The sequence below is a fragment of the Aspergillus melleus genome, assembly GCF_016097325.1.
Source record: "Aspergillus melleus strain CBS 546.65 chromosome Unknown contig1, whole genome shotgun sequence".
Classification (NCBI taxonomy): domain Eukaryota; kingdom Fungi; phylum Ascomycota; class Eurotiomycetes; order Eurotiales; family Aspergillaceae; genus Aspergillus; species Aspergillus melleus.
Window position 1 is genome coordinate 5,910,420 of NW_025763370.1, and position 25,971 is coordinate 5,936,390.

Consider the following 25,971-nt stretch of genomic DNA (forward strand, 5'->3'; position numbering starts at 1 on the left):
AATTCTACTTATTTCATCATATAAAGTATCAAACAGTATTGGAGTAGGAAAGTAGCATTCTCCATTCCCTTGTTTACCAAACTACTACGGAGCACTGGTGTTTACACACATTCCTTCCCGGCAACCAAACACGCTCAGCCACAGGCGTAGGGCGTCTTATGTCATAGCTGAGCCACGCCGAGCAAGACGAACTGCAGTCTAACCGTCACCGGTTGGTCCTCAAAACCCTTGGGCAGGCCCCGATCGAATCACTGTCGCAGCGAACAAAAGAGCGCTTTCCCCCCCCACCTCTGCTCGCGTTTGCCTCTTCGTTTCCTGTATCATTCTTCTTCTCTGCATTCTCTCCCCCCTCTAAGACCTCTAAATCACCTTTTCGTGCACTTCTGACCAAGTCGTTGCCAACCCCACTACTTCCGCATAACTTCCGGGCACCCGCAACGACTTCAAGATGAGTTTGAAGGGCTTTCAGAAGAGCCTGGTTCGGGCGCCACAGACCTTCAAGTCCCGCTTCAATATTGGTGAAAATACCAAGGACATGGTCTACAGTGACGCCGAGCGCCGATTTCAGGAACTTGAGACAGAGACGAAAAAGCTCCACGATGAATCGAAGAAATATTTTGACGCCATTAATGGTATGATCCGGCCTTCTGCGGGTTATTGCTAGATGCACGCTGTGTCGGCTAACTTTACCCCACCACTCTCTGTAGGCATGTTAAACCACCAGATCGAATTCTCCAAAGCAATGACCGAATTATACAAACCCATCTCCGGCCGTGCTTCCGACCCCAGCTCGTACACGATCGAAGGCAATCCGGAAGGTATCCAGGCCTGCGAGGAATACGAGGCAATCGTTCGCGATCTTCAGGAGTCACTAGCGCCCGAATTGGAAATGATCGAAAGCCGGATCATCAGCCCGGCAGATCAATTGCTCGAGGTGATTAAGGTTATTCGGAAGGTCGCGGTCAAGCGGGATCACAAGAAGTTGGACTACGACCGACATCGCAACTCCCTGAAGAAGCTCCAGGACAAGAAGGACAAATCGCTCAAGGACGAAAAGGCACTCTACAAGGCGGAAAACGACGTCGAGCAAGCCACGCAGGAATACAACTACTACAATGACTTGATGAAGGACGAGCTACCCAAGTTGTTCGCCCTCGAGGCCGAGTTCATTCGCCCGCTCTTCCAGTCCTTCTACTACATGCAACTGAATGTCTTCTACACGCTGCACGAGAAAATGCAAGGGATAAACATTGGATACTTCGATCTCACGCTGGATGTTGAGGAGGCATTCGAAAAGAAGCGAGGCGACGTGAAGGAGCGCGCCGAGGAGCTCACCATTGTTCATTTCAAGACCAAGGGCCTGGGTCGACAGAACTCGAAATTCGGCCCCAAAGACAAAATGGCGAACGAGAACAAGGAGCGCTTTGCTCCGCGACAGAAGGACCCCGAAGCTGGTGTCGACAACCCTCCGCCCCCCTACACCTCCGCCGCCAGCACCGGCAGCAGCTTCATCGCCGCCGCCAAGTCAAAGCCCGCTCCTCCCCCTCCCAAGCCCAAGCCAGCTCGGTTTGCCGCACAAGTCGAGACAGTCACAGCACTGTACGACTACGAAGCACAGGCGCATGGAGACCTCAGCTTCTCCGCGGGTGATGTCATTGAAATTGTCCAAAGGACGGACAACCAAAACGAATGGTGGAGTGGCCGTGTTGACGGCCGCGAGGGGCAATTTCCAGGTATGCTTAGTCCAAACTACAGCCATTTTTTACAGATACTAATTTCCATCTAGCAAACTACGTTCAACTCAATTAGTTTCTCAGTTGGTTCTACTTATATATCATTCTTAATGTCGTTCACGCGGATTTTGCCTCTGTTCTGTCGGGAGTCGTGGGAATATACCACAAATTCTTCCACATTGACATACCTCGCATGAGTTGTCAGTTTTGCGTCTTTTTTTTTTTTTTTTTACTGCTTTTCTATTCGCATCTTTCTGGTGTCATAGAGCTTTTTTGGCCTGCTCATTGTCTGTTCACTTATTCTCCTGTATATATTTTGCTCGATTCTTTTCTAATCCAATCCACGGGTTGAAAGCAGCATCTACTGTCTTTTGCGTAGTTGTCTCACCTAGTTGGGTATCACTCATGTCATTTGACTCTTTTGTCTTCGTACTCATTCACTAAATGTAGGTGCTTAGATGTCCGAGCTGCAAGTTGATGGGGAGACCGTTTGCCTATCCCTCTTTGACCATTTTATGCAATAATGGAAGGCCTTTTTCCCTTCCAAATACAGTCAAATTGACATCATGTGATCTCAAATTGGAACTCCTCACAAACTTTCTTATTGATCACCCGAATGAGAAATTTCGACTTTACATGAGTCGATCCTATCATGTCTAGCTGATCAAGTCGGATTTGGAAAAGAACATGCTACAATATAAGTTGTGGTTCAACGTTCAAAACGGATATATTATATGAGAACGAGCTAAGGCTTAAATCATTTCATAACAGGGTTCTGCCTCTGATCGCTCAACCATCCAACTTAGGCTTGGAGATTGTCCGAAGGTCCAGCACCGTTTTCACATGGTCATACTTGACCTCCGAACCCTGCACCCAAGCCAGAAGGTTCGCCGTCTTCAGTGCATTCTTGATCTGTCGACCGTTAAGCTCAATCTCTGCCATGCTGTCGAGCTGCTCGTCCGTGAACTCCACCGTGTTACGGCCCAGGAACTGCGTCCAGATGTGCCGTCTCGACGCCTGGTCGAGTTCCTTGTATACAAGCGAGACGTGAATCCGGGACTCGAAGGCAGCGTCGATGCGTTCGGCGCGGTTCGTGGTCAGGAAGAGGATTCCCTCGTAGTACTCGAGCATGCGCAGGAAAATCGACACTAGCTCGTTCCGCTCCAGATCAGTGGAGTTGCGCTCTTCCATGAACACGTCTGCCTCGTCGAGAAGGAGCACGGCGCCCCATTTGGGAATCATGCGGAGTATTTTCTTGAGTCGTCGCTCGACTGTGTCCGCGCTGGACCCGAGCTCGCCGGCGCTCATCACGTACAAAGGTACTTGCATCACTTCCGCCACGCTCTCGGCTGTCAGCGTCTTGCCGACTCCTGGGGGACCGCTGAGCTGCATGACGATTCCGCGACCTTTGCCTTGCACCACGTCGTCGAAGTTGTCGAGCTGTTTGGACTGGGCTTTGGCGAAGGCGAGGATCAGGTTTTTCAGGTTTGCTTGCTCCGAGGGGAGGACTAGGGATTCAAAGGCGTTCGAGTCCCATTTGATGTCGGAGGTCGAGTCGAGGTAGAAGCGGAGCCACTCCTTGTCCTTGAGGGAGTATCCGTGTACCATGGGTGTTGTGACTAGTAGCTGGTCGTCGGTGAGGTCGCCGTGGATCGTGCCATCGATAGTCACGGTCTCGGTGGGGTGGAAAACGTTGAATCCTTCGACGTCGATGATGATGCGACTCTTGACGTGGTACTTGGTCTCCTCGTCATCTCTGCCGACGGAGACTGCGGCTCCCTCGTAGTTCTTGTAGTGGTACCCCTTATGCTGCTCCCATCTCTTTCCGCGGGCCACCAACGACTCCCGGATTGTCGCCTTATCAGGGTGGTATCGCAGGGGGAACGTGGCCAAAGACGTGATGGGGGTCGTCCCTGTAAAGTAAGGGATATCGTTGTGACTGTCCTTCCATCCGAAGTTCTCGCCGTCAAACTCGATGTATTTCACCGACGCGTTGTAAATCCCCGACTCGCAATCTGTCGCGCCACTGACAAATCGACCTCCGCTCATGTGGCCGCCAACCGAGCTGATGACCACATCCTCAGGCTCAAAGATCGTCCAGAGGAGGTTATACGTGATGACTCCATGCTTGACGTGGTCCTGCTTTCGCGCGATCACATCCCGCAGCTCCTCCTCGAGGATCCCGTAGAACAGATCCGCGTGTTTCTTCGTCGTCTCGTCTTCCTCTTCCTGGCACCCCTTGCGGAAGTCCTCCCATCGGTGGATAAGTGGCGCGAAAGGCTTGACGAATTCCACCCGGTCCAGCGTCATCGTCACTCCGGGGTATCCGGCCAATACCTTGCCGAGGAACTTCTTCAGGGGCTGGCTCTGCACCACAACTGAGTGGATCGAGAGACTCTTCAGTCCGTCGTAGCATTTGGTCTTTCGGAGGACTAGTGCGAATTGGGCTGATTCTGCGTCTTCGACCGCTACGGGCAGATCGTCGGGCATTTCTTTGGACCATGATGTGCACTCGTTTTCGTCGGGCTTGGTCTGGTAGAGGTTTTGGACGTCGCAGATCGTGCCGACGGGAGCGTATTCTTTCTTTTCTTCTGGGAGGGAAATGTTAGCTTGCTTTGAATGAGGAGAAGGGGGGTACTCACCAGGCTTCTCGGTCTTCTGCGTCTCGTTCTCAGGAGGGTTCACGCCCTCCTCTTTCTTGATCACTTCCTCAGTAATCTGCGTCATGGTTGGGAGATGTTCGAATGAAGAGCCCTTCGAAAAATCGAAAAATATTGATGAATAAATCTCCGCGAATAGTCAAATTCGCAGAATTCGCAGAACACTGGAAGAGATTGTTTGTTTGATAGTTAACACCATCATGAACAGCGAAACCACCTCCCCATATATCCCTCCGTCTCCCAGGCATCAGACCTCCTCTCTGCCTGCATACTGCAAGACGTCACATATCAGGCCAGACCCGTTCTGCCTCGTCATAGCCTATAGATAGTCAACACGATCGACGTTGACTACAAGATGGTTTTTGGAGAATGACCGATGGCAAATGGCAGCCTGGGTTGTGGATCTGTAGGATCGACGACCCACTGGTGGCGGGTAACCTCGCCCCAATTAGGCTACGGAGCACGGAGGATGCATCACCCTCAGCCTCAGCCTCGGAGTCAGAGCCTCATGGGTCATGACTCACAGGGAGAATCCTTTGCTGATTTGTTGGATGTCGCAATCGGGATAATTTTGTTTGGTGAGGTTGTCCTGCCAAGAATAATTGGTGTTGTTACTAGTTGGGAAGATGATTGCTTTGCTGTACTACATAGATACATAGCTACAACCACAATATCTCGCCTACTCTATTTTCTCCAATCCCGTGTTTATACCGGATTATTTGATATGGTCGTAGTAGTTAGAAATATCCTCCTTTGCTTTAACTACCTACTGTGTATGGAGTCAACAATTGATACCAGGCGCTGCTATCAGCCACCCTAAACTCCACAATCCACAAGGCTGTGCTTTGCTTGACTAAGGCCTGGTTTAGCGTAGGCCATAGCTTTCCTTCGGACCGCTAACCTTGTTCATGGGGTCTTGCGAGCCCGCACTCTATAGCGTGGCGCTTTCCGTCGTCTTACGGCTGAGCCTCGAGTCCGATCCAATGGATGCTCAGCTCTGATGTAATCTGGGGTGACATGTTGGTTGGTTGGCATGGGCTAAGATTCTTAGTATAATCCTGAAGTGGATCGGCAGGGATAGCGGTACAGGGAGCAGACGTGAGTCACTCGCTTGATGCTTGACTGTTTGGCTGTCTGGTTTAGGTGTAATCATTTGATGGGACTTGGAAAGCTTGTGGATCCATGAAGGATTGTCTGGATTCTTACATCGGCTGGGGACTTTTCTATTTTGGGTGCCCGGGGGGTGTTGGCTTGTTCTTTTGTCGTCTTGGTATCGGTAAGGTATCTAGTATCTCGGTTTGTGGTTGGGTGTCTATCTTAGGCGATGTATCTGAGCTTTATTCTTGAATTGCACGTTTTCTTTCATAGAGAGATTTTTCGCTGAGATAAACTAATCTTATTCGGACAAAAGCATTCTCTGGGCGAGTGGGAAACACAAAGAAACCATCTTGAAAGGTGCTAGAAAATAAAGACTTTTGACAGAAGAATCATGAGAAACTAGATAAGGGGTGAATATCACAAACTTCCTTCCTGACCACGAAATGTTCAGTTATAAGAATTAAACCACTGAGAGTGAAATCCATGCAAAAGATTGTAAGAGACCCGTGGTAATGTTCAAGGCACTCAACGAAAGTCCGACAGCAACATGCCCTTATCCCCCAGCAGTATATTCTTACAAGCCAAAGAGCATTTTGCCATCTCCAGTTTCAACGGACAGTTCGACCCAGCCTGGCAATTGTGGGTTAGAGAACTAGCCATCGAATCGATCTTCCCAGAGAGCTCTGTAGCTGAATAAGCCCTAAGCTGCGATGGCTTGGAGGGTCGTAGGTCCGCCTTTTTCAATACTGCCATATATGTCAACACTCTGTGTCCACTGGTGCAGTAGCGCCGCACAAAGCGTTCTTGTCGACAGGTGCATTTCTGGTTGGCAGAGTTTTGTATAGATTCACAGAGAACACACCATTTCGATTCCATCGTATAGCCGCCTATTTGTCGCGTAAGTCTTCCTTCCACGTCGTGTAACATGTCGAATATCTTGTCCAATGTCGCTTCTATCTTCTCTTCCAGACGGACTGACGGATGTTAGGTGAGTTTTCATCGGGAGAACGCAAATAAGTCAGAGAACTCACATCCGATCTGCTGTGGAAACAGACCAGGCTGGAGCATACTAGATTGCTCCCACTCATTGAAATTGCCTGGGGCCATCAAATTCTGTGCTCGAGCTGAGATGGTGAGAAAGATGTGTGCGTCACCAAAAAGGTAAGCGGATAGGAGCAGGTGGCCGTAGTCGATTGCTATCCGACTAGGAGACACTTCCAGGCGGTGGTCGCACAGCCAATTTGTTATCCACGCTCTCAAAGCCCCAACGCAGTCGTACTTGTTGGCATGAACAATAAATTTAGCAATGAACTCTGGCTCTTTTGGCGCGACCTCTTTTGGCTCCTGGTAGTGGAGCATGTGAAAGATTGTTCCCATAACTTCGGGGTCATCCTCTGGAAGTGGGACCTCAGGGCATGTGCCTTTCATGATTTCGATTCCTTCTGAGAAGTTATGGGAGAAGAGCTTTGCAAAGACTGGTGACGCAAGACTCAATACTCTGGAGAAGACCAGGAACTTTCTCACTTTCTCCCCTGTGCCTTCTCCCACAGCGAGGACGACATCTCCGTAGGGGTCACATAATTCCGTTATATCGTTAGCCGGGATGTTCTCTTGGGACATCTTGGCAGGACGAGGACAGGTAAAGGGATGGACGGTGTTGAGTGGATGAACTGAAAGGTGAGGGGTTGAACGAGAGATGGGAGGTCTTGAGTGAGAAGTCTTGAGTGAGAGATGGTTGGGAACAAACGAGGGAGAGTGTTTGTCTTGGTGGGTTCTAAGTGAATCGACAAGTTACTTTCTCTGGGCTGTTTTTCTTCGCTAAAAAAAACCACTGCAGTCGCCTACTATGGGAGTCGTAAAAGTTGGTCTCGATTTTCTCCAGATGAATCCACTGGTGACCTACTGTTCAGTGAATATGACTCCCAACAAGCAATGGTTGGATCTTTTTGGAGTATTTGGGTAGCTTATCCTTTGCTGAATGATATGCAATTCTCTGGTTCATTATCGATGATATAGTAATTACTGTCATACGTCTAGATGCAAAAGTGAAAGTTCAATGTCGGGAATAGATATCATACTGACTCTAAGTGTGGTGTGTGGGTCTGCAATCATATATCTCATCTCTCCATTGCTGATATGAATATTTGGAGGTCAGAGCAATAACTGGTTTTATTCAAATACGGAAGAAGACAAACTTAGATAGACATCATAATCATCATCTTCTATCGTAACGATCAATAGAGAAAGTGACCAGACCAGGCATGTCTAATCTTCCGTGAGGTTCCCTCGTTGCCTCAGGCTTCTAAATAGCAAGAGGGCGCCTTCAAAGTGAGCAAATCCAAGACAACTTCAAACTGTATCGTTGCATCACTCTCATATTATCGAAGTAAAGCCTTGAATGAGACAATTGTTATAGTACATCTCGACATTGGTGGCTGAGATGCAGCCGGACCCGCCGATGATCTCATCGCCATCACAATCTGCCCTTCTCATCTTCTGATCTCTTCTTGTTACTCATTCTTTTTGCAACAACCTATTCAGTGCCTCAAGTACCAAAATGCCTCTTCAAGGTCCACGGTCCACGTACCTTATGAACTCGGGTTATAGAATCCCGATCCTTGGATACGGAGTAAGTCAATCTAATGCCATGAGCAGGGAAACAACGCTGATGATCCAAACAGGTCTACATGATGTTCGTGCATCTCTCCCTGGAAATTGATGTATTCCCAACTGACCATCTTCAGCCCTTCTTTCAAGACTGAGCAGAGTACGCTGGAAGCAATCAAAGTTGGCTATCGCCATGTACGTTGTCACCATCTATAATACCCTGCGAAAATACTCATCATGAACAGGTGGACTCCGCAATTATGTATGGCAACGAGCGCGCCTGCGGTCGCGCCATCCAGAACATCGTAACCCACCGCTCTCAGGTCTTCTTTACGACCAAGATTCCACCCGAATCGATGGGCTACGAGCGCACCAAACGAGCCATCGACACCAGTCTGAAGGAGGCCGAGCAGGAATATTTCGACCTGTATGTTGGCCGAATGCTACCCCGCATTGGAACCCCTCCCCTCCTCGCTGTCGATGCGTTGTACCTTGCTAATGCCGCTCATTAGGATTCTGATTCACGCCCCCTACGGCGGAAAAGAAGCCCGTCTTGGCTCGTGGCGTGCATTAGTCGAGGCCCAAGAGGCGGGAAAGACCAAATCGATCGGAGTTTCAAATTACGGGATCCATCATCTGGAGGAGCTGGAACAGTATATCAAGGAAGGCGGGGGCAGCGCTATCGATGTCGGACAGTATGAGTTGCACCCGTGGCTCGATCGGACAGAGATTACCGAGTGGTTGAAGAAGCGCAACATTGTCGTGGAGGCGTACTCTCCTCTAGCACATGGATATCGCCTCAATGAGCCGGTGTTGAAAACGATCGGGAAGAAGTATAACAAATCTCCCGCTCAGGTCATGATCCGCTGGAGTTTGCAGAAGGTGAGTTCCATGTTTATGCGTGCCTTGATATGAGACTATGGCTGATTGGGACCTGACAGGGCTTTGTTCCTCTCCCTAAATCTGCCACTCCCGGTCGCATCCAGGAGAATGCCGATGTGTTTGATTTCGAGTTGTCCGAGGAGGATATGAAGTCGCTCAACACGGGCGAGTATGACCCCACCGACTGGGATCCCACAGTTGATTATGATTAAACGTAGAACGCACAATCATGTGTGACACAAAATATATAGTTTTGAATTTAGAGTATGCAAGGTATTGAGAGGACTGGACACTTATCGAACTCATCCATCGTTATCGGGCGGGCTGAGCGGCCGAAAACAGTCGAACCGCGGGGCTGCTTAGCAATTCTCCTCCAGACACTTCTCTGACCATCAGTTTCACTCCCTCTAGCAACCCACGGAGATCGATCCTCTGCAGAAAATCCGTTCTTGCTGTTCCATTACTCTTTATCGATTACCAGCAGTGACCATGAAGTTGATTCTCTCCACCTCGTAAGTCAGTTTTCGCATTCTCTGCGACGGCCAATGAAACACCCCTCTTTTTCAGTGATCCTCGTCTCAACTAACGTGAACTTCTCTCTCCAGTAATCTTATGACAAGCGGTTCATCTGTCGTCAGACAGCCAGCCACTGCCAAATCCAATGTTGAACTGATTAACTCTCTGCGATCGAATTTCCAGACGGCGCAACACCTTTCGTCGACCTCCGCCGACGCCGCGACGGGCGGGGCACCGAAAGCTCAACAGTATCTTTCCTGGACGCAAGAAGCTGATAACGCGCTCTACATTCCTGCCGTCGATTTCTCGCAACGTGGTCTCGCAGAGGAACGATCCCAGTACGACATTACGGTGAAACTGTTCTACTTGCCCGGAATTCCGGCATCCCGACGATGCGCACATACCCGGGAGGCGATTGATCTAGTATTGAAGGAGCTTCATGCCGACTCGATCGACTTGTTGATCGTATCCTTCCCCGGGATCCTGTTTGATGCGGAGGACGACAGCGATGACGAGGTGTCTTCCGACAACGGCAGCGAGGAGCCAGATGATTTTGACAGTATGATCCAGACATGGAGGACTTTGGAAGGTCTTCAGGAAAAGGGCCTGATTTCTCAGCTGGGAGTTGCGGAATTCGGAAGCGAGAGACTGGCCCGATTCTTGCCGCATACCAAAGTCAAGCCCTCGGTCGACCAAATCAATCTGAAGGATTGCTGCGTCGTGCCGAAGTCTTTGATCCTCTACGCCAAACAGGAGAACATCCAACTCCTCACCCACAATGATTGCATGGATATTCTGCCTAGCGGTACCACTCGCGAGCTCCTCGGTCCGGGCGAAAAGGGCGCCGGGATTCTTGCGTCCGCCCCTAACGCTGAGGATGGCATTCAGGGTGATGTCGAGCCGCAGTGGGTGGTCAAGTACACGGCCGTGGTCAAGGACCGTGGGGTGGTTGAGAACAAGGGATACTTTGCACTTGCAGATGTCGGAAGCTGTGTGAAAGGCCGTGCATGATCGCCCAATATCATAACTCCCCCCTATCTCTTGCCTACTTCCTTATCCTTTTATGGCTCTCACACACAGTATATACTTTTGTGCATTTGAAAAAAGCGTGGCGTTTCTTGTCTTTATGATGAATGATGAATGCATGAGTTGGTGTCCCGATTCAACAAATATGCAATAGATAATGGAGACATCGTCATAATATAAAGTTCTCTCATCCGATCATAGTCCTCTTGCGACCTCTCAAGCGCACCTCTTCCAGCCTCTTCAGCGTCGCTCCAGCCCCCTTGTAGCTCTCCGCATATCCCACCAGGACCTCCTCGAAGAACGGCTCTGTCCGCGGATGCGTGCTCGCAAACGCCCTCTCCAACACGTACAAATCCACCGCCCGATCTTCCGGCTGCACACTCTGACTCGCCAGTCCGAAGTCAATAATCACCACCTCCCCATCCATACACGGATAACCATCCTCATCAACCTGCGACTCGGGCCCCGACCCCTTCGCCGTCGGCCTCAGCATCAGATTACTCGTCGTCAAATCCCCATGATTCACCGCCGCCTTATGCAACCCGCCCACGGCGCGCCCAATCCGCCTCATCAGATCGCCTACCCGTCGCGTCTCTTCCTCAATCCGCGCAGCCTCGAGAACCCCTTCGTTCTTCTTCATCCACGCCTCCCATTTCTCAAACACCACCCGCATCACTAACCCCTCCACCCACTCCATCATCAACCACGCCCCACCGGTCCCGTTCGCCCCCGACCCTTCACCTTCCCAGTCGAGCGCGAGCACGGCCGGCACGCTGGCCCCCTCGCGCACGAGCTTCGCGAGACATCGCGCTTCCTGGAGGATGCGTTGGCGGGTGAGTCGGCGGTCGAGGATCGGGTGGCGGTAGGGTTTCGAGGGGCGCACTTTCAGCGCGGCGTATGTGTTCGGCGTTAGGTAGGTTGTTTTGTAGAGGTGGCCTTCGGCGCCTTGTGTGAGGAGCGTCGGTGGTGGGGTTGTGTGTGTGAAGGGCGTGGGGAGGTCGGGTGGTTTGTATTCGGACATGGTAGTTTGGTTGGTCAGATCGAAGTCCGTATGGGTGGACTTTTGTCGGTAAAGTAAGGAAGATAGAGGTCTTGGGGCGTTGCGATTGATGTGGTGGTAGTCGTGGTGGTGGTTGCGGAGGAGAAAAAAGTTGTCCGGGTATGGCGGGGCAGTTGATAGGTAGGATGTGCTGCGATAACTACTACTTTCTATTTGAGATAAGGGGTTACATCTGCTTTGGGGGGATTTAAATGGTCCATATTAAAATGTCATTCTAAACGAGTAGTTTTCGTATGATTGAGTCTATTTACTGATTTATCTTTTTGTTGTACTTGACTGCTCCATTCTGCTATTTGCATGTAGAATGGAGCATCCCTATAGTACAAAACTACCCTATGGCAGATACCATGAGTCTGGCAAAACGAACAGTCATTTTCTCTTCGAAAAGGAATGCTCCGAATAGCAGGATGATATCATCCGTCACCAGCACCACCAACTGCCAACTCCTGAATCCTCCAGTAGTTGGTAGGTGAGTCACCCGAGAACAGGGCTAAACGAGGCTCGCTGAGTCAGACTCACCGCCCGCGTTGAGTGGAGGCAATACATTAATCCGGCCAACCCACGGTGGGTCGACCGCACAAACCCGTGACCGCACTCGCACAGCGAAAATTCGTCCAAAACCCTCCCGAGAACGACAACGCCATCGACAACCCTTCTCCCAAACAGCCTCCCTTGTTGCACCAGATTTCGCCGCCAATATGGGTAAAGTATGTTGTCCCTGGATCTGACGATGCATTTTTCGATGGAAACTGCGATCAAAATGATGAAAGAAGGACTTGTATGCTAACGTTTTGATTCTTTTAGGTCCACGGATCGGTAAGCTCGCCATCATCACCACCCCCCGCCACTTTTTCGTCCCTCGAGACGGTCCCCCCTTCGACAGATCAGAACTAGTGATATCTAACCGAATCGTTTGTACAGCTCGCTCGTGCCGGTAAGGTCAAGAGCGCCACTCCCAAGGTCGAGAAGCAGGAGAAGCCTAAGGTCCCCAAGGGCCGCGCCAAGAAGAGAATCGTCTACACTCGCCGTTTCGTCAACGTCACCATGACCGGCGGCAAGCGCAAGGTATGAAGGAACAAACCACGAAGAATGTGGAGAGATCTCGATGAGGATCGAAATCTCCAGCCGAGATGGACAGACGGAAAGCTTACACGAGATGAACTCTACAGATGAACGCCAACCCCAGCTCGTAAATTTGACGCATCCTCCGAAAGACCAAAAAAAATTTCGATGACTCGGCGACTATGATTCCCCCACCGGTTGGCCGCGCGCGAAAATCAAAACGGGAGGCTGACAAATTTGGTTGTGTAACGAATATTTTCTGCGAACTGGGGGTTGTCCTTAATTGATGGCATTTGAAACGGCTCTGCTCTCTATCTTTGTTGTAGAGATTCTTTTTTGAGACGATTTGATATTCGGTATCGGCTTTTTTCATTACATAGGGGCGAATACAATCACTTTGCTCGGTCTCTCGATATTCTTGGTTCCCGGGTGCTCGGTTCATTGCGTGAAGGGCTCTATAAAATGTGCGTTTGTCAGGAGTAGATCGGGCTCTGGGACGCGCTGGCGCGCGAATATGGTCCCTTTTTCCAGCTTCGGGGCTGTGAACTGGTTTCTATCACTTTCAATCAAGTTCTGGTTGAATGAGATAATAGGCGTCATGTTACGATCGACAGGCCTCTGAATGTAGACAAGTCTGGCCACACTTTATAGAGTGTACAGTTTCGGATATACCAGGCAGTAGTCATCTAGCGATATTGTCTTCAGCTAATATGGAAGTGCAGAGCGGTTACAAATACGTCAGCCGACTAGCTACATCGATCACAGCCCGGGATCAGCAGATCAGACCAATTTCAACTCCCGCCTTTCCCAATTCAATGCATCGAACGCTGCATTTGCAGGCTTGGAATCCTTGGAATCCTCACAGTTGATACGCATTGTCCCGACCCGTTTGAAAGTCATGTCGCCCAAAGCTGTCAGCATGAGAAGATCGCAGAAGCCGCGGTGTGGACTCCACTCCTCTTTTACTCTCCATGCATCCCCCTGCAATATCATGCAGATATGGTGTTCGATTTCGCCTTCTATCTTCTTTATTTCTGTCTGCTGGTCCTCATCCGATCGGCCAGCGCAGCATTGGCAGTCGAACGCTTGTGATTCATCCAAGAGTGGTATCACTTGGAAATGAGGACTGGGTCCAATCGCCTCCACAAGGCTCATGAATCCAATGCAGCACCCCTCGATGGTGATGGAGGAGCCTTCTAAAACCCGGCCGTAGGGGTTTGATGGGTCCTCGAGAATCATGTCATGTGAAAGCAGTTTAGGTTGGTACTTGTTGATCCAGGATGGGTCTTTGGAATGATCATCCATCAGATCTTCTGGCCATGCAAGCGCCGTCGAGCTTATTTTGCCGTCGACGCTGGCCCAGCTCCAGCTTGGTGCCCGGTAAATTGGCGATGGAGTAAGAAGGGCCCATGGCCGTCCCCAAGTTAGACCAACGGCGATGTTGTTGCTCCAGATTCCGGCCAAGTACGTCCCCATGGAGCCGTCATCTAGAAGATTGGCTAGCGGAGCCATGGCGGGCAGCTTGTCGGCTGGTCTTTTCAGTTTGCGGCCCGAAAATTCATCGACGCATTGGTGCCAGGCCTCATATCGATTGAGATCGTCGCTGCTCAAGGGTTCGGTGTTTCTGTGACCAAGGAGCGCCCCATTGATATAGGGCTGGACCACCTGTTTTCGATAGTGCATTCGAATCTGGCCACTGCCGATCGTGTTGTTCTTGTGCTTGGATGCCTCGTACTGGAGTCCTGCCGCACATTCCCACATCATCTGGTGATTGCCAAAATGCACAATCCGCGGTGCTAGAGCACGCTCCACGAAAGGCCATCCGCGTTTCTCCAGCGGAGAGTTTTCCAAATCTGATTTCCACCGCAGCAGCTCTTGTCGGAGATATCTGTTTTTCTCGGGGCCCAGTGCAGGGGAGTAGAGCACTTGTCTTTCATGTAGTAACCCTGAGTTTGCATTTTCTCCGTCCGTGGCTGAAAGCATCAGTTCGGCTTGGCTGTAGATGGAAACGAATGCCCGTATGTTTTCGTCCCAGTTGTGGCCGGTCATGCAGAGCGCGTCGACCCATAGGTAGCGATATCCTAACCGGCGGGTGACTTCTATAGCATCTGCTACGGTTTTCGGAAGCGAATTTACATCCAGTGAGATAGGGAGATTGGCAGTTTCTGAAGCTGGTAGAGCTGGAGTACTGTCGGAGCAATAGCTTAGAACAACGTAGTTGCCTGTTCTTCCTTCGGAAAGACAGACTTGGGGCGCTTCTTTCTCATCGCTGGGAATTTCAATGATCGCTTTAGGCAGGCTAACGGCCTCCGGTTTCGAGCAATCTGTATGCCCAGAACATTCTGAAACCCACAATCGGATCTGATCGAGGCCTTTCTCATCTAGGGGAGTTGTAGGCACAATCCGCACTGAGTCAAGCTCCTCATCTAACAAACCGTTAATAAAAGGCACTATATCGCATCTTAACTTTGAATATCAACATAAAAACATACGTTCTTCTCCCTCCGGTACACAAACATCGAAATTCAAATCATCCAAGGTGTAACTGGATCTACTCAGCTCGGTCGGTTTCTTGACCTGCAAGCGAAGGAGTTCCAAGAAGAGCACCCTCCCTGGTAATTCATCCAAGCGGCATTTCCAGTTAATAGAAGATTGCAGGATTGTGATGAAGAATCGACAACCGTCGCAGCCAGCGTCTGCTCTTGAAACAACCTCGTTATATTCTCCGAGCTTTGTTGTATCCTCCTCCTCAACAGGTAGCGAGTCGCAGGTCTTGCAAAGTGTCATTGCCGGAGTTATTCGTCGTTTGATGATGGTAGGATGTGATTGCGTGTATGTCAAGGCAACGTATGCAATTTATGGACGCTCGTAGCGAGGTGAAGAGTGGATCTTTCGGTATCAACCTATACACAGCCTTGGGCGCGGCTTGAAGTGAGATTTTAGGGCAGATCCTCCAATGGGGCTGAGATTCATCCTTCATAGCCACGCTGCGAGGGGGCTAAGCATGCTTTATGGGTCCGTTGGTAATTATCGCTTGGAGAATCATGAGAATCCCAAACTTTTAATATGAAAGCGTCTTCAGTACATTTTGTGTCTTTCTCGCCTTGGGAATTTATTAGCCCTGCAAGCTTAAATATATTTACGGGTACGTTTAGCAACCGGTGGATATGGCAGAAAATGGTTTAATTTAGACTAGGCATATGTATGCAGAATACCTGAATATAGAGTATTGGTCGTAGAAGATATTTGGAATCCAAATGCGAGAATGCGAGACGACCAAAGCTGGATGAGAAAGAAGAAATAGAAGATGGGAAATTCGGAAGACCACCCGTGACTACTACCTATTCTGTACACCCTCCCCTTCTTTTTTCCTTCATTCTCTTTACCTCGTCACATTTTCTTTCAACTAGGTTGGACCTATTATTGAACAGTTTCTCTTGAACAAGATGATGGGGTGTGATTGCTTGTATATACGAAGAGATTGCGGACTATCCCATGATCCTCAGTCTCACCGTGCGCTCGTTCCACGCCAATTAAACGTTCAGTTCCTCAGCCTATCTGCAGTCATCAACACTCGTACAGGAACTGAATACTGGGATCTAGCCATTGCCAGCCGTATGAATTTCAGCTCGGACCATGTCAGCCTGTCGCGCGACACGCTAGTTTGATGCAGCCGTCTCTCTTCTGGCCTTTATGAGCCAGAGCCTTCGGGGTTGATGATTGATTCGAAAAAGCCTCGCATTTTCATCAGTACCTTTCAGCAAACTGTCAGATCAAACGATTTGTCGTCGGCATGAGCGACCCAAAGCCAACCGGCGATGAAGATAGCACACAGAAACCTCAAACTATTGATCCTGTCATCACCCCCGCTAAGTCATCTCTAAGCAGCGATGACCGTCCCCCAGACGACTCCGACGGCGCTCATTCCGAAGGGGAAAGCGATACAGAAACGGAGAAGAAGTTTACACCCGATAAAAGGTTGCTAAATTACGCCGAAGATGGAAATCTCGAAGGCGTGGAAAAGGCGCTCGACGACAACGCGAACGTTGACGCAAAAACGAACATTGGCGAGACAGCACTTCACTTGGCAGCGAGGCACGGGTATTACCAGCTCGCAGAGCTGCTGATCAAACGAAGCGCCAAAATCGAAGCCCGAGATGATGATGGATGGGTGCCGCTTTATGGCGCTGCCATTGAGGGAAAAGCCGATGTCGTGAAACTTCTACTCGAATGGGATGCCGATCCTAATGCTAAGAGGCCTGACGGATGGACGCCGCTTCTTGCAGCGCTAAGGCACAATTTCCAGGAAATCATTGACTTGTTACTTGATTGCGACGAAATCAACGTCAGCACAGTCAATGACGAGGGCTGCTCACCGTTGATGATGGCATCTGAATATTCCAGCGTGGATGTCGTTCGGTCGCTTCTAGAAAAGAATGCCGACATCAATGTGCGGGATCAGGACGGATGGGCTCCTATACTTACAGCATTAAGGTATAGGAACGAGGATGTCATTACCACTTTGCTTGCCCAGGATCCCGACGTTCATTTTCAGAATTCCGACGAATACACTCCATTGTTGATGGCCTGTCGCCACTCGACTGCAAATGTTGTTCAACAGCTCATCGATCGTAAAGTAGATGTCAACAAGACGAACAACTCCAACGAATCAGAGCTGCATGTGCTGGCTTACAATGAGAACAGGACCGACATTGGGCAAATCACGGAAAAGCTCCTAGGATATGGAGCAAATGTCTGGGCAAAAGCAATGGACGACCAAATGCCCCTTCATTACGCTGGCAAGTTCGGATGCAAAGAAATGATTGAGCCGTTGCTTGATAACGGCCAACCAATAGATGTCCTGGACTGTGATGATTGGACCCCACTCCATCTAGCCTGTAACAATGGCTTCGGCGATGTGGTTGAATTGCTTTTGGAGAAAGGTGCAGACCGTGCCTTGAAAACAGGCGATACTGGTCGCGATGCATTGACGTTGGCAGTTCGGTGCTATGCGGACATCTTCAATGACGCTGAAATGGACAGTGAAAAGAAAGCGAGCGAGTTGAGCGCGGCCGAAAAGGCCGTGAAGGCCCTCGCCGAGCTGGCAAATGGAACCGAGAAAACAGCTGCATTCCGACAAGCTGAGTGTGAGGGCAATTTTGAAGACGTTGCGAAGGCCATGGGTATGAGCGATCCGGAAACCAAAGAAAGCATCCTTATTTGGACGGCTGCTAGACATGAAAAACATCATGAGATCCTCAACCGACTTGACAAACCGCGTCACAAACTCCACATTGAAGCGAATACCCCTCTGAAACTAGCTGCTTATCATGGGAGATATGTTGTTGTTTGGTGGCTTCTGAGGACAGCTCCTCCAAGCAGCAAAGCGACCCAGGATCGAAGGGAAGCCAAAGAAATAGCAGAGAAGATGAAGCTCAGGAACGCAAAAACTCCAAAACCCGCAAAGGAGAGAGATGGAGATAGAGGAGGAAATGACGGTCGAAACGATGGTCTTCGGAACCAAACCGACAAGGCCGGGTCAGGCACTGACGACCGATATTTCCTGACCTTGGATATGCTACGAGACCCTCCACCCGTGATAGAAGCATCAGATTCGCACAGGTTGAATGAGAAATTGAAACTTGATCCATCGACAAAAGAAGAAATTGAGAAGTATGACGCGACAATTGTTGATTTCTACAACTCCAACGGACGAGTGGATCTTCTTCGCCGGTCACGCAAAATGTGGAATGTCATCTACAAGGGCGCCAGCACGGAGAAGGGCAAGGAAAAAGATGGTGGTGCCGACCAGATCATGCAACAGGCAAGACAGACGCTGGGTAAAATCAGCGAAGAGGCTGCAAAAGAAAAAACATACTTGCCCGAGGATCTTCGCATGAGATGGATACACCTGCCGCTCAATAATGTAAGTGGTAATTGTCTCGATCTATACCTTGGCAGGTAACTAACGGATCTAGTTGAGGTTTATGGAGGTATTTTCCAAAGAAATGACAGCATTATGAATTTACAGTCTCGCTAAGTTCCTTAATTAGGATCTCGCCTTACGAGTGTACCAAGACAAAAAGAAAGGAGAGGATGATTATATACCGATGCGAGATTTTATGCGGAGCAGCTGGACGGAGATGCCAACTGGTGCCTTCGGGTCTAAGTTCATGAAGCCTGTCTGCATGGTGAGATCTTGCCCGAATATGAAGCACACAAAACTAATGATTTTCTAGAAAGAGGGTATCCCGAAGATCAAGAAACGCTCTATGCAGGACAAGACCACCCAAGCATTGCCCGATCCCCCTGATGGTGAAGCAAAGGAGGACAATGCAGGATCAGAGGGACCTAAACAGCCCGAGGAGGTTAAGGGAGTTATGAAGGAGCCAGAACAGGCTGAACTTGGAATCGGTTTGTTATAGCCCTTAATCCTACAAATCGACAGTGCTGAGGTGTAGTGACTAGTGGCGTATCAAAGGACTGCTCTATATGTGAGATTGATTCGACTAGACGGCATGCGAATGTCTACTAACTGTTCAGATGCCATACCTGGTATTCCTAAAACGTGACCGAATTGATAGCCAGTGAGTACTTCAGGATTACCAGGACATTTCATGGATCTAACTACGGTGGACACAGGATTGGCGTGGCTAAGGATGATTTTGAACAACAAGCGAGAACTGGACCTGGACATAGGACGAGGTCTCTAGATCAATTCTATTATCATTCTTTGAGTGGAAATGATATCAAAGGCCGCGACGAAAACCAGGTCGTGACCCGTTACTTGATCGGAGGCAAGAATGGTGACGGGGTCGATAGGAGCAGACCCTGGTGGCCAATCCTCGGCGTTGACCAGCTCTGGCTTTGGGTCATAGATGATGGTAAGCTCACCTCATAGTATGTGAGATGGCATTTTTTAACTCAAGTCACTACAAAGAGACCATCATTACCTCCTCTACTTGCAGACCGGATGGTTATGAAGATCCTGTGATCGAAGGGATTTTCAATCATCTAAGGGAGGTTAAGTCCAAGAAGAAGGGACGGCCTTTGCCATCATCAGTCAATCAGATGAGCAAGTTCATTGTCAGCTTTTGCATCGATTTCATTAATACTGCCACTTGGAAGGGCTCTAGTCCAGATGATCTCGCCAGACCTGAATATAGCCAGAAGTCTGTCAAGTCTGTACGTGAGATCTTCTCTGAGACAGTCAATAGCAAGGTTTGTTCTAAGGGAAATATCCTGATATCTCCTGCTAATGAAAACAGGCCGTTGAAGAGAAAGACTTGTTCGCCTCCTTCAAAAGGAAAATGGACAAGGCGAGAAGGAGGGATGAAAGGAGAAAGATAGTCAAGGCCAAGAAAACACAAATCAAACAGGGTGACACTAAACCAGAAAACGGACAGCGTGAAGTAGAGAAACCATCAGAGGAAGGAAACAAGCCGCACGAGGCTCCTGCGAAACTCCTACTGCACGGTGAACCCGACGAAAATGAAAACTGGGCGTCCATCAGCAAGGCCGCTGATCTGCTGGACGAGGTCAAGGATATCCGCGATGAGCTCACGATATTGAAGGCAATACTGACCCAACAGGATCATGTTCTGGCTGATATCCAGAGAAGTCCACTTCATCCGAATTCTGAAAGAAGGTCGCATTACATGCTTACTGAAATCAACGAGATGATTGAGATCACGGACACCATCAAGAGTTCAGTGTGTAGTTCTTACTGCTTTAGAAATGCATAGAGGCTAACTGTACTCGTTGCTTACAGGTAAACGAGATCCTGAATCTAGAGCAAAACGGTACCAGTCTCAGAGAAGCCTTCGAATCCGTTAAGCAGGGAAGAACTCTCATGGTCTTCACAGTCATAACCATCGTCTTTGTAAGGCTTGCCACCCACCCAGAATTGGCATTCATCCTAACTCGAGTGAATTCCCACAGACCCCCATGTCCTTCTTATCTTCTCTCTTCGCATTGAACGTCACTTCCTTCCAACACGACAGCAAGGGAGAGTTAGCTTATCAACCTAACTGGATCTTCCCAATGCTTTGTAAGTCTCACTTCCTCCTTTCCAAAAACTCCTATAGAGACTCTGTTTAGCAAATTCGATTAACTGTCCTTTTAATAGTCTGCATCACAATCGCCATCACTACTCCCCTCGCATACATCGCCTTCCATCTAGAGGATATCAAACGACTATGGAAATCGGCTACAAGACGGGCCTTTACCTCGATGTTTGAGTTCTCAAATGACCACGGCTATCATATGCCGTCCTTGGACAGGTCCGATTCAGTCAGATTTCAACAACTTGAGAAGTCTTACGAGGATGTGCTAGAAAAAGTGAAGAAGGTGTGGGAGACTTTATTGTCGAAAGCCCGACGTGGGAGTACGGATGAGCAGAAACCTCCTGTTGGTGAGGATAATGCTTGAAGTGCCTAGACTGAGTGTGAAGGTTTGAGGCAGGGGGAGGGGACTTTCAGTATATAATGAACATCTATCATCGTCGAATTCATTGTTAAAACTAACACATAATCAATAGTACAAGGATGATCTGTCATATAACCATCACCATCCACACTACCTTCAGTATCGCTAATGCGCGCAAAAAGCAGTTTAGTTCATGGGGGGACAAAAAAAAAGTAGTACAGAAAGATAGGGAACAAAAATCGTTCAAAGAAGCCAATCAAGTTTCCAACGCCAGGTGATGCGAACTTAGTTGCGCTTTTGACTGTGTGGGTAGATATGATAAAATCAAAGAGCCACCAAAATTGTAGATCTAGGATGTTGTTTTGTGTCCCAGAATTCTATTGGTATTGGTTTTGTTCTGTTATGTTCAAGCACGGCCCTTTCTCTTCCTGGTCTCAAGAGGAGCCTCGGTGCTAGACCAGGCATCTTCGAAGGTAGTCTTCTTAGCGCCTATTTGACCCTCGAAGAAGTTCATCTTGCGGACGACTTCCATGGCTCCGGTACCGATAGACATGGTCTTGCCCATGATGATACATTCGGAGACACCCTCGATGAGATCAGTGCGGCCGGCACCACCGGCGTCGAAGAGATGGTCGGCGGTCTTTTCGAACGAAGCGAGCTGGAGGACGGAGTCACGCATCTTGGCAAGACCGAATCGCGTAATACCCAGGACTTCACCCTTGTAGGTCATGACATCTGCGAGCAGCTGCATGTGACGAGGATCGATGTCCATGTCTTTCATGACCTCGCTGATTTCTTGCGTGATGGTTGATCGGGCGGCTTCGATACCGAGCACGTCGCGCATTTCCATGACGTTGTTGGTGGATGTGCGGAGGCCGTCAACACCAAGAGTCGTCATACAGTCCTTCAGACCGTAACCTTCCACAAGGAGGGTGTTCTTAGTGGAGGTTTCATCGGTTCGGATGATTGCACGGAAGGCCAGGGGGTGGCCGAGGACTTGGATCTCGGGAAGCATGCGCTTGAGATGCTTGAGACGAAGGAACGGATCAGCGCTGGTAGAAGCAATCTCCGTCTTGGAGAGGCTCGCTTTGCTGGCAGGGTCCAGGTCCATGTGGATGTGGATATGCGATCGCGAGCATCGGAACTTGAGATCATCGGCCTTGAAGCGCCGATGATTCTTGATGGCGGCGAGAATAGTTCTGATGTTCAATTCAAGCGCCAAGTCCTGAATGGTCTTCCAGTTGATCTTGACGGTAATATAGGCCTCCTTGCCAGTCCATGTCTCCCGGACATAGTGAATAATATCCCGAAGATAGGTCTTCTCAATACGACCCTTGACAATTCGAGCCGCAATGATGTTATCCTTAGTGACAAGCTCGCAAGCAACGACAGGCGTACTGATCTCCTTGGACGCGTTGATAATTTCCTTAATACGGGGAACACCCTGTGTGATACTCATACCGGCGACACCAGCAAAATGGAAAGTCTTTAGGGTCATCTGAGTACCGGGTTCACCAATGGACTGAGCACCCACTGCACCAACGGCATGACCAGACTCAACTTGAGCCTTCTTGTACTTCATCAAACAGGCAGAGATGAATGCACGGAGAGTCGTCTCGGTCAACTTTCCAGTATGGTTGAGACCCTTCTGACTCCTGTCATCATTAGGATCAAAGTCACCACCGCGAGAAATAAGCCTGTCTGCCTTTGTGGAAACATATTGCTGGATGGAGTCGAGGAAGTCACGGGCACTCTCAAACTGATCAATTCCATGGTCTGACCGATCCATGTAGCCGAGTTCAGTACCCATAAGGTCTTTCCGGACCAATTTAGCACGCTCCTTAGAGAGCATGTCTTCACAAACCTCCATGATCTCGGCAGGCAAGAGACTGCGCTCATCATTGTCGTACGTCGTAGATTCAGAATGGGTGAAAGTCCGGTCGAAATGAACAGGCTTGGCTTTACCTTCCATATCTACCGGGTCGAGTTTGTCATCTCCGTACTGGAACTGGACGATAGCCGCGGAGGAATTCCGGACAGTGTCATCGTACATGGTAGAGAGATCTTCCAACGACTTCATCAAACGTCGAGACATGTAACCGGTTTCAGCGGTCTTGACAGCGGTATCGACCAGACCTTCACGACCAGACATGGCGTGGAAAATAAATTCCGTAGGTGTCAGTCCTGAGAAGAAACTGTTGCGGACGAAACCCTTCGAAGGAGGCTGGCGGGCATTCTTGGGGAAATGGGGCAGGGTCCGGTCCTGGAAACCGTCCTGCACACGCTGACCACCAATAATCTGCTGACCGACCAGAGCAACCATCTGTGACACGTTGATACTAGAACCCTTGGATCCGGACGTGGCCATGATCAGTGGAGAATTGTACTTGCTGAGCTGCGCAATACATTCGTCTCCTGCCTGCTGACGGACCTTACTGAGAATACCCGAAAGCTGGTTTTCCATGGTCTGCAATTCGTCACAACCTGGATACTTCTCCAGAGTGCCTGCCTTGTATTTGGCGATGACTTCGTCACACTGCGCGTAGGCAGTTTCGACCAGATCCTGTTTCGATTGCACAAGCCTGTCACTGGGGTAAACGTCCGTGATACCAATGGAGAAACCCATGTTGGTAAACCAGCGTGCAGATAATCTCGACAGTCGGTTCATACCCTCAGCAGCCGCTGCAGGACCGAAATCTCGAAGCATGACATAAAAGATGTTGTCCTTCTTTCCGGATCCAACAGTCGACTTGTCCATCACACCGCACATGACTTCTGAGTTACGAACGATGAGCCAGCTGTCATTCAAGTCCAAATCCCGAGGACTACCATCCTTGGGGGCCTTAAACGTCTTGCATGCTGCGTCCAGGTTGACCAGAACGGGGTCATCCTTATTCGGGTGCATAAGAATGTTGAACACCTGCTTTCCGGTCCAAAGCATCTGTGGTTTCAGTACAGACGGAGGAGGAAGATCAAAGCGAGTTTCAGGTCCAAGCATGTAAAGACACAGCTGCGTGAAAGAGCGCCGATCAAAGAAATTATCCTTGCTACTCATAATATAAGCCGCACTGATGAAATCTTGAATGGCGGAAATAATCGGTTCTCCGTTCTTCGGGGTTGCCAAGTTATTCTTTACTCCCATCAGTTCCATTGCCTCGGCTCGAGCTTCTTCCGTCTGCGGAACGTGCAAGTTCATTTCATCACCATCGAAATCGGCGTTGTACGGGTTACAGGCACACTCGTTGAGTCGGAAGGTACGATGCGGGCGGATTTTCGCAAAATGAGAGAGAATACTCAGTTTGTGGAGAGAGGGTTGACGGTTGAAGAGGACGATATCACCGTCCTCAAGGTGACGTTCAATAACGTCTCCTTCCTGCAGTTGATCGGCGATCATATTGAGATTACCATACTTCAGGAAAAGCTTGAAAGTCGATCCCTTTTTCGTGATATAGTTTGCTCCAGGCCATTTCTTAGTGCCGTTCCGGACCACCTTTTGCAATTTCTCCTTGTTGTACCGCGTCACGACCTCAGGATAGGTCATGTTCTTTGCCACTAGGATAGGGACGGCGACTTCATCCACTCGGAGGTTAGGATCGGGCGAAATGACAGTTCGACCGGAAAAGTCGACACGCTTTCCAGACAGATTACCACGGAATCGTCCCTGTTTTCCCTTGAGTCGCTGCACAAAACCACGGATGGGTTTGCCCAAGTCCGCCTTGTTCAGGCCGGGAACGTCACTGTTGATGTAAACGGCGATCTGCAGCTGCATGTAATCCCAGCATTCCATGATAGTCTGCACCGGTGCACCCTTCAACAACGAGTTCTTCAGGTTGATGTTGCTCTGAATGATGTCGCCCAATTTGGCAGTCAAATCGTCTTCCGTGGATGCGGCGTCTTGGCCGACGGAAGGACGAATGCATACCGGAGGAGCCGGGATATACTGCCACAAAAACATTTCGGGCCTCGCCTCCTTGGGGTTCAATCCTAACAGTTCACAGTCCGAGTCCGAGATTTTCTTGAACAAGTTCAAAACTCGGAGCGCATTCAGATCATCCTGAGCCTTCTTGTAGTGCTTCTCAACCTCAGCATTATGGCCCCTAGCTTCCTCGAACGACCGATCAAACACAATCTTGCTGGGAGGCGGGATTTTCTTCACCGACGCAGAGGCATTGAAGGCTCGGAATTTGTCGTGCGAAATTTTCAGCGCGCTGTTTCCCGCCTTTTTCACCACACCGTTAATGGTGCCGCAGTGTTCGCAGGTTCGGGTCTTGCGGCAGCGCTCATTCACCCGTTTCGCGATCTGCAATCGCCGCAGATTATCCAGATTCGGCCGACGCATTTCTCGGAGGTAGGTCCGGCGCTCGCCTTCGGGCAGCAAAATATGCGAACATTCCTTGCAAATTTCCTGTAGGATCGTAATCACTCGTTTGAAATATCCGACGTGGAAGGCCGGCAAGACAAGCTTCACATGGCCGAAATGTCCGTTGCAGACTTGGAGCGCACCACCGCAGGTCTGACATGTTGCACTCTTGCTGGAAATACCCATACGCGAGTCGAGGGGTCCATGCGGAATCACCGATCTGTCTTGGTCGAGGTCGAAAAACTTCCGGTCCGAGACTTCCACCACACCTTGGCTGACAATGTCATCGTTGGATCTGGGTATGACACATCCGCGTTAGCCCGCCACCCACGCTCACAAACACGCAGAGATAGAAAATCTTCAAGAAGGCAAAGAGGCCAGCGCTTACAGCACACCGAATTTGAGCTCTTTGATAACTTTCGGAACACGATCGATGACCTGGGCCTTGCCCAGGTCCACCTGCACACCCTCCGGAGGTTGCATCGCCGCCGTCAAAGCTTGACCATGGCAGGGACAAACGGACTAGATGAGCAGATTGAG

The 25,971-nt window shown here is 49.7% G+C and overlaps 12 protein-coding genes across 12 annotated transcripts; 7 read left to right on the top strand and 5 right to left on the bottom strand.

Annotated features, from left to right (window-relative positions):
- Window positions 1-448: 448 nt before the first annotated feature.
- On the top strand, window positions 449-1,809 carry hob1 (amphiphysin; the record flags this gene model as incomplete). Its single annotated transcript, XM_046083731.1, has 3 exons — window positions 449-632; window positions 708-1,733; window positions 1,787-1,809. The coding sequence occupies 3 exons, from the start codon at window positions 449-451 to the stop codon at window positions 1,807-1,809; spliced, it is 1,233 nt and encodes a 410-aa protein (XP_045939694.1).
- Window positions 1,810-2,522: 713 nt separating this feature from the next.
- LDX57_002088 (ATP-binding protein) lies at window positions 2,523-4,460 on the bottom strand (the record flags this gene model as incomplete). The annotated part of the gene is made up of 2 exons (XM_046083732.1): window positions 2,523-4,324; window positions 4,376-4,460. The coding sequence occupies 2 exons, from the start codon at window positions 4,458-4,460 to the stop codon at window positions 2,523-2,525; spliced, it is 1,887 nt and encodes a 628-aa protein (XP_045939695.1).
- A 1,556-nt stretch (window positions 4,461-6,016) lies between these two features.
- Window positions 6,017-7,111, bottom strand: LDX57_002089 (uncharacterized protein; the record flags this gene model as incomplete). The annotated part of the gene is made up of 2 exons (XM_046083733.1): window positions 6,017-6,465; window positions 6,523-7,111. 2 exons carry the CDS (start codon window positions 7,109-7,111, stop codon window positions 6,017-6,019), a joined length of 1,038 nt encoding a protein of 345 aa, XP_045939696.1.
- Window positions 7,112-8,358: 1,247 nt separating this feature from the next.
- On the top strand, window positions 8,359-9,192 carry LDX57_002090 (aldo/keto reductase family protein; the record flags this gene model as incomplete). Its single annotated transcript, XM_046083734.1, has 3 exons — window positions 8,359-8,525; window positions 8,611-8,980; window positions 9,040-9,192. The coding sequence occupies 3 exons, from the start codon at window positions 8,359-8,361 to the stop codon at window positions 9,190-9,192; spliced, it is 690 nt and encodes a 229-aa protein (XP_045939697.1).
- Window positions 9,193-9,469: 277 nt separating this feature from the next.
- Window positions 9,470-10,507, top strand: LDX57_002091 (putative gamma-cysteine synthetase regulatory subunit; the record flags this gene model as incomplete). Its single annotated transcript, XM_046083735.1, has 2 exons — window positions 9,470-9,492; window positions 9,586-10,507. The coding sequence occupies 2 exons, from the start codon at window positions 9,470-9,472 to the stop codon at window positions 10,505-10,507; spliced, it is 945 nt and encodes a 314-aa protein (XP_045939698.1).
- Window positions 10,508-10,709: 202 nt separating this feature from the next.
- On the bottom strand, window positions 10,710-11,543 carry bud32 (serine/threonine protein kinase BUD32; the record flags this gene model as incomplete). The annotated part of the gene is made up of 1 exon (XM_046083736.1): window positions 10,710-11,543. The coding sequence occupies one exon, from the start codon at window positions 11,541-11,543 to the stop codon at window positions 10,710-10,712; it is 834 nt and encodes a 277-aa protein (XP_045939699.1).
- Window positions 11,544-12,876: 1,333 nt separating this feature from the next.
- LDX57_002093 (putative HET domain protein) lies at window positions 12,877-15,431 on the bottom strand (the record flags this gene model as incomplete). The annotated part of the gene is made up of 2 exons (XM_046083737.1): window positions 12,877-15,070; window positions 15,137-15,431. The coding sequence occupies 2 exons, from the start codon at window positions 15,429-15,431 to the stop codon at window positions 13,425-13,427; spliced, it is 1,941 nt and encodes a 646-aa protein (XP_045939700.1). The 3' UTR covers window positions 12,877-13,424.
- A 704-nt stretch (window positions 15,432-16,135) lies between these two features.
- On the top strand, window positions 16,136-18,609 carry LDX57_002094 (ankyrin repeat domain-containing protein; the record flags this gene model as incomplete). Its single annotated transcript, XM_046083738.1, has 1 exon — window positions 16,136-18,609. Exon 1 carries the CDS (start codon window positions 16,438-16,440, stop codon window positions 18,607-18,609), a length of 2,172 nt encoding a protein of 723 aa, XP_045939701.1. The 5' UTR covers window positions 16,136-16,437.
- A 145-nt stretch (window positions 18,610-18,754) lies between these two features.
- Window positions 18,755-19,069, top strand: LDX57_002095 (uncharacterized protein; the record flags this gene model as incomplete). Its single annotated transcript, XM_046083739.1, has 2 exons — window positions 18,755-18,835; window positions 18,884-19,069. The coding sequence occupies 2 exons, from the start codon at window positions 18,755-18,757 to the stop codon at window positions 19,067-19,069; spliced, it is 267 nt and encodes an 88-aa protein (XP_045939702.1).
- A 118-nt stretch (window positions 19,070-19,187) lies between these two features.
- Window positions 19,188-20,389, top strand: LDX57_002096 (uncharacterized protein; the record flags this gene model as incomplete). The annotated part of the gene is made up of 4 exons (XM_046083740.1): window positions 19,188-19,231; window positions 19,287-19,528; window positions 19,585-19,865; window positions 19,913-20,389. The coding sequence occupies 4 exons, from the start codon at window positions 19,188-19,190 to the stop codon at window positions 20,387-20,389; spliced, it is 1,044 nt and encodes a 347-aa protein (XP_045939703.1).
- A 298-nt stretch (window positions 20,390-20,687) lies between these two features.
- Window positions 20,688-21,074, top strand: LDX57_002097 (uncharacterized protein; the record flags this gene model as incomplete). The annotated part of the gene is made up of 2 exons (XM_046083741.1): window positions 20,688-20,694; window positions 20,773-21,074. 2 exons carry the CDS (start codon window positions 20,688-20,690, stop codon window positions 21,072-21,074), a joined length of 309 nt encoding a protein of 102 aa, XP_045939704.1.
- A 403-nt stretch (window positions 21,075-21,477) lies between these two features.
- On the bottom strand, window positions 21,478-25,914 carry RPO31 (DNA-directed RNA polymerase III core subunit RPO31; the record flags this gene model as incomplete). Its single annotated transcript, XM_046083742.1, has 2 exons — window positions 21,478-25,726; window positions 25,820-25,914. The coding sequence occupies 2 exons, from the start codon at window positions 25,912-25,914 to the stop codon at window positions 21,478-21,480; spliced, it is 4,344 nt and encodes a 1,447-aa protein (XP_045939705.1).
- Between the last annotated feature and the right edge of the window lie 57 nt (window positions 25,915-25,971).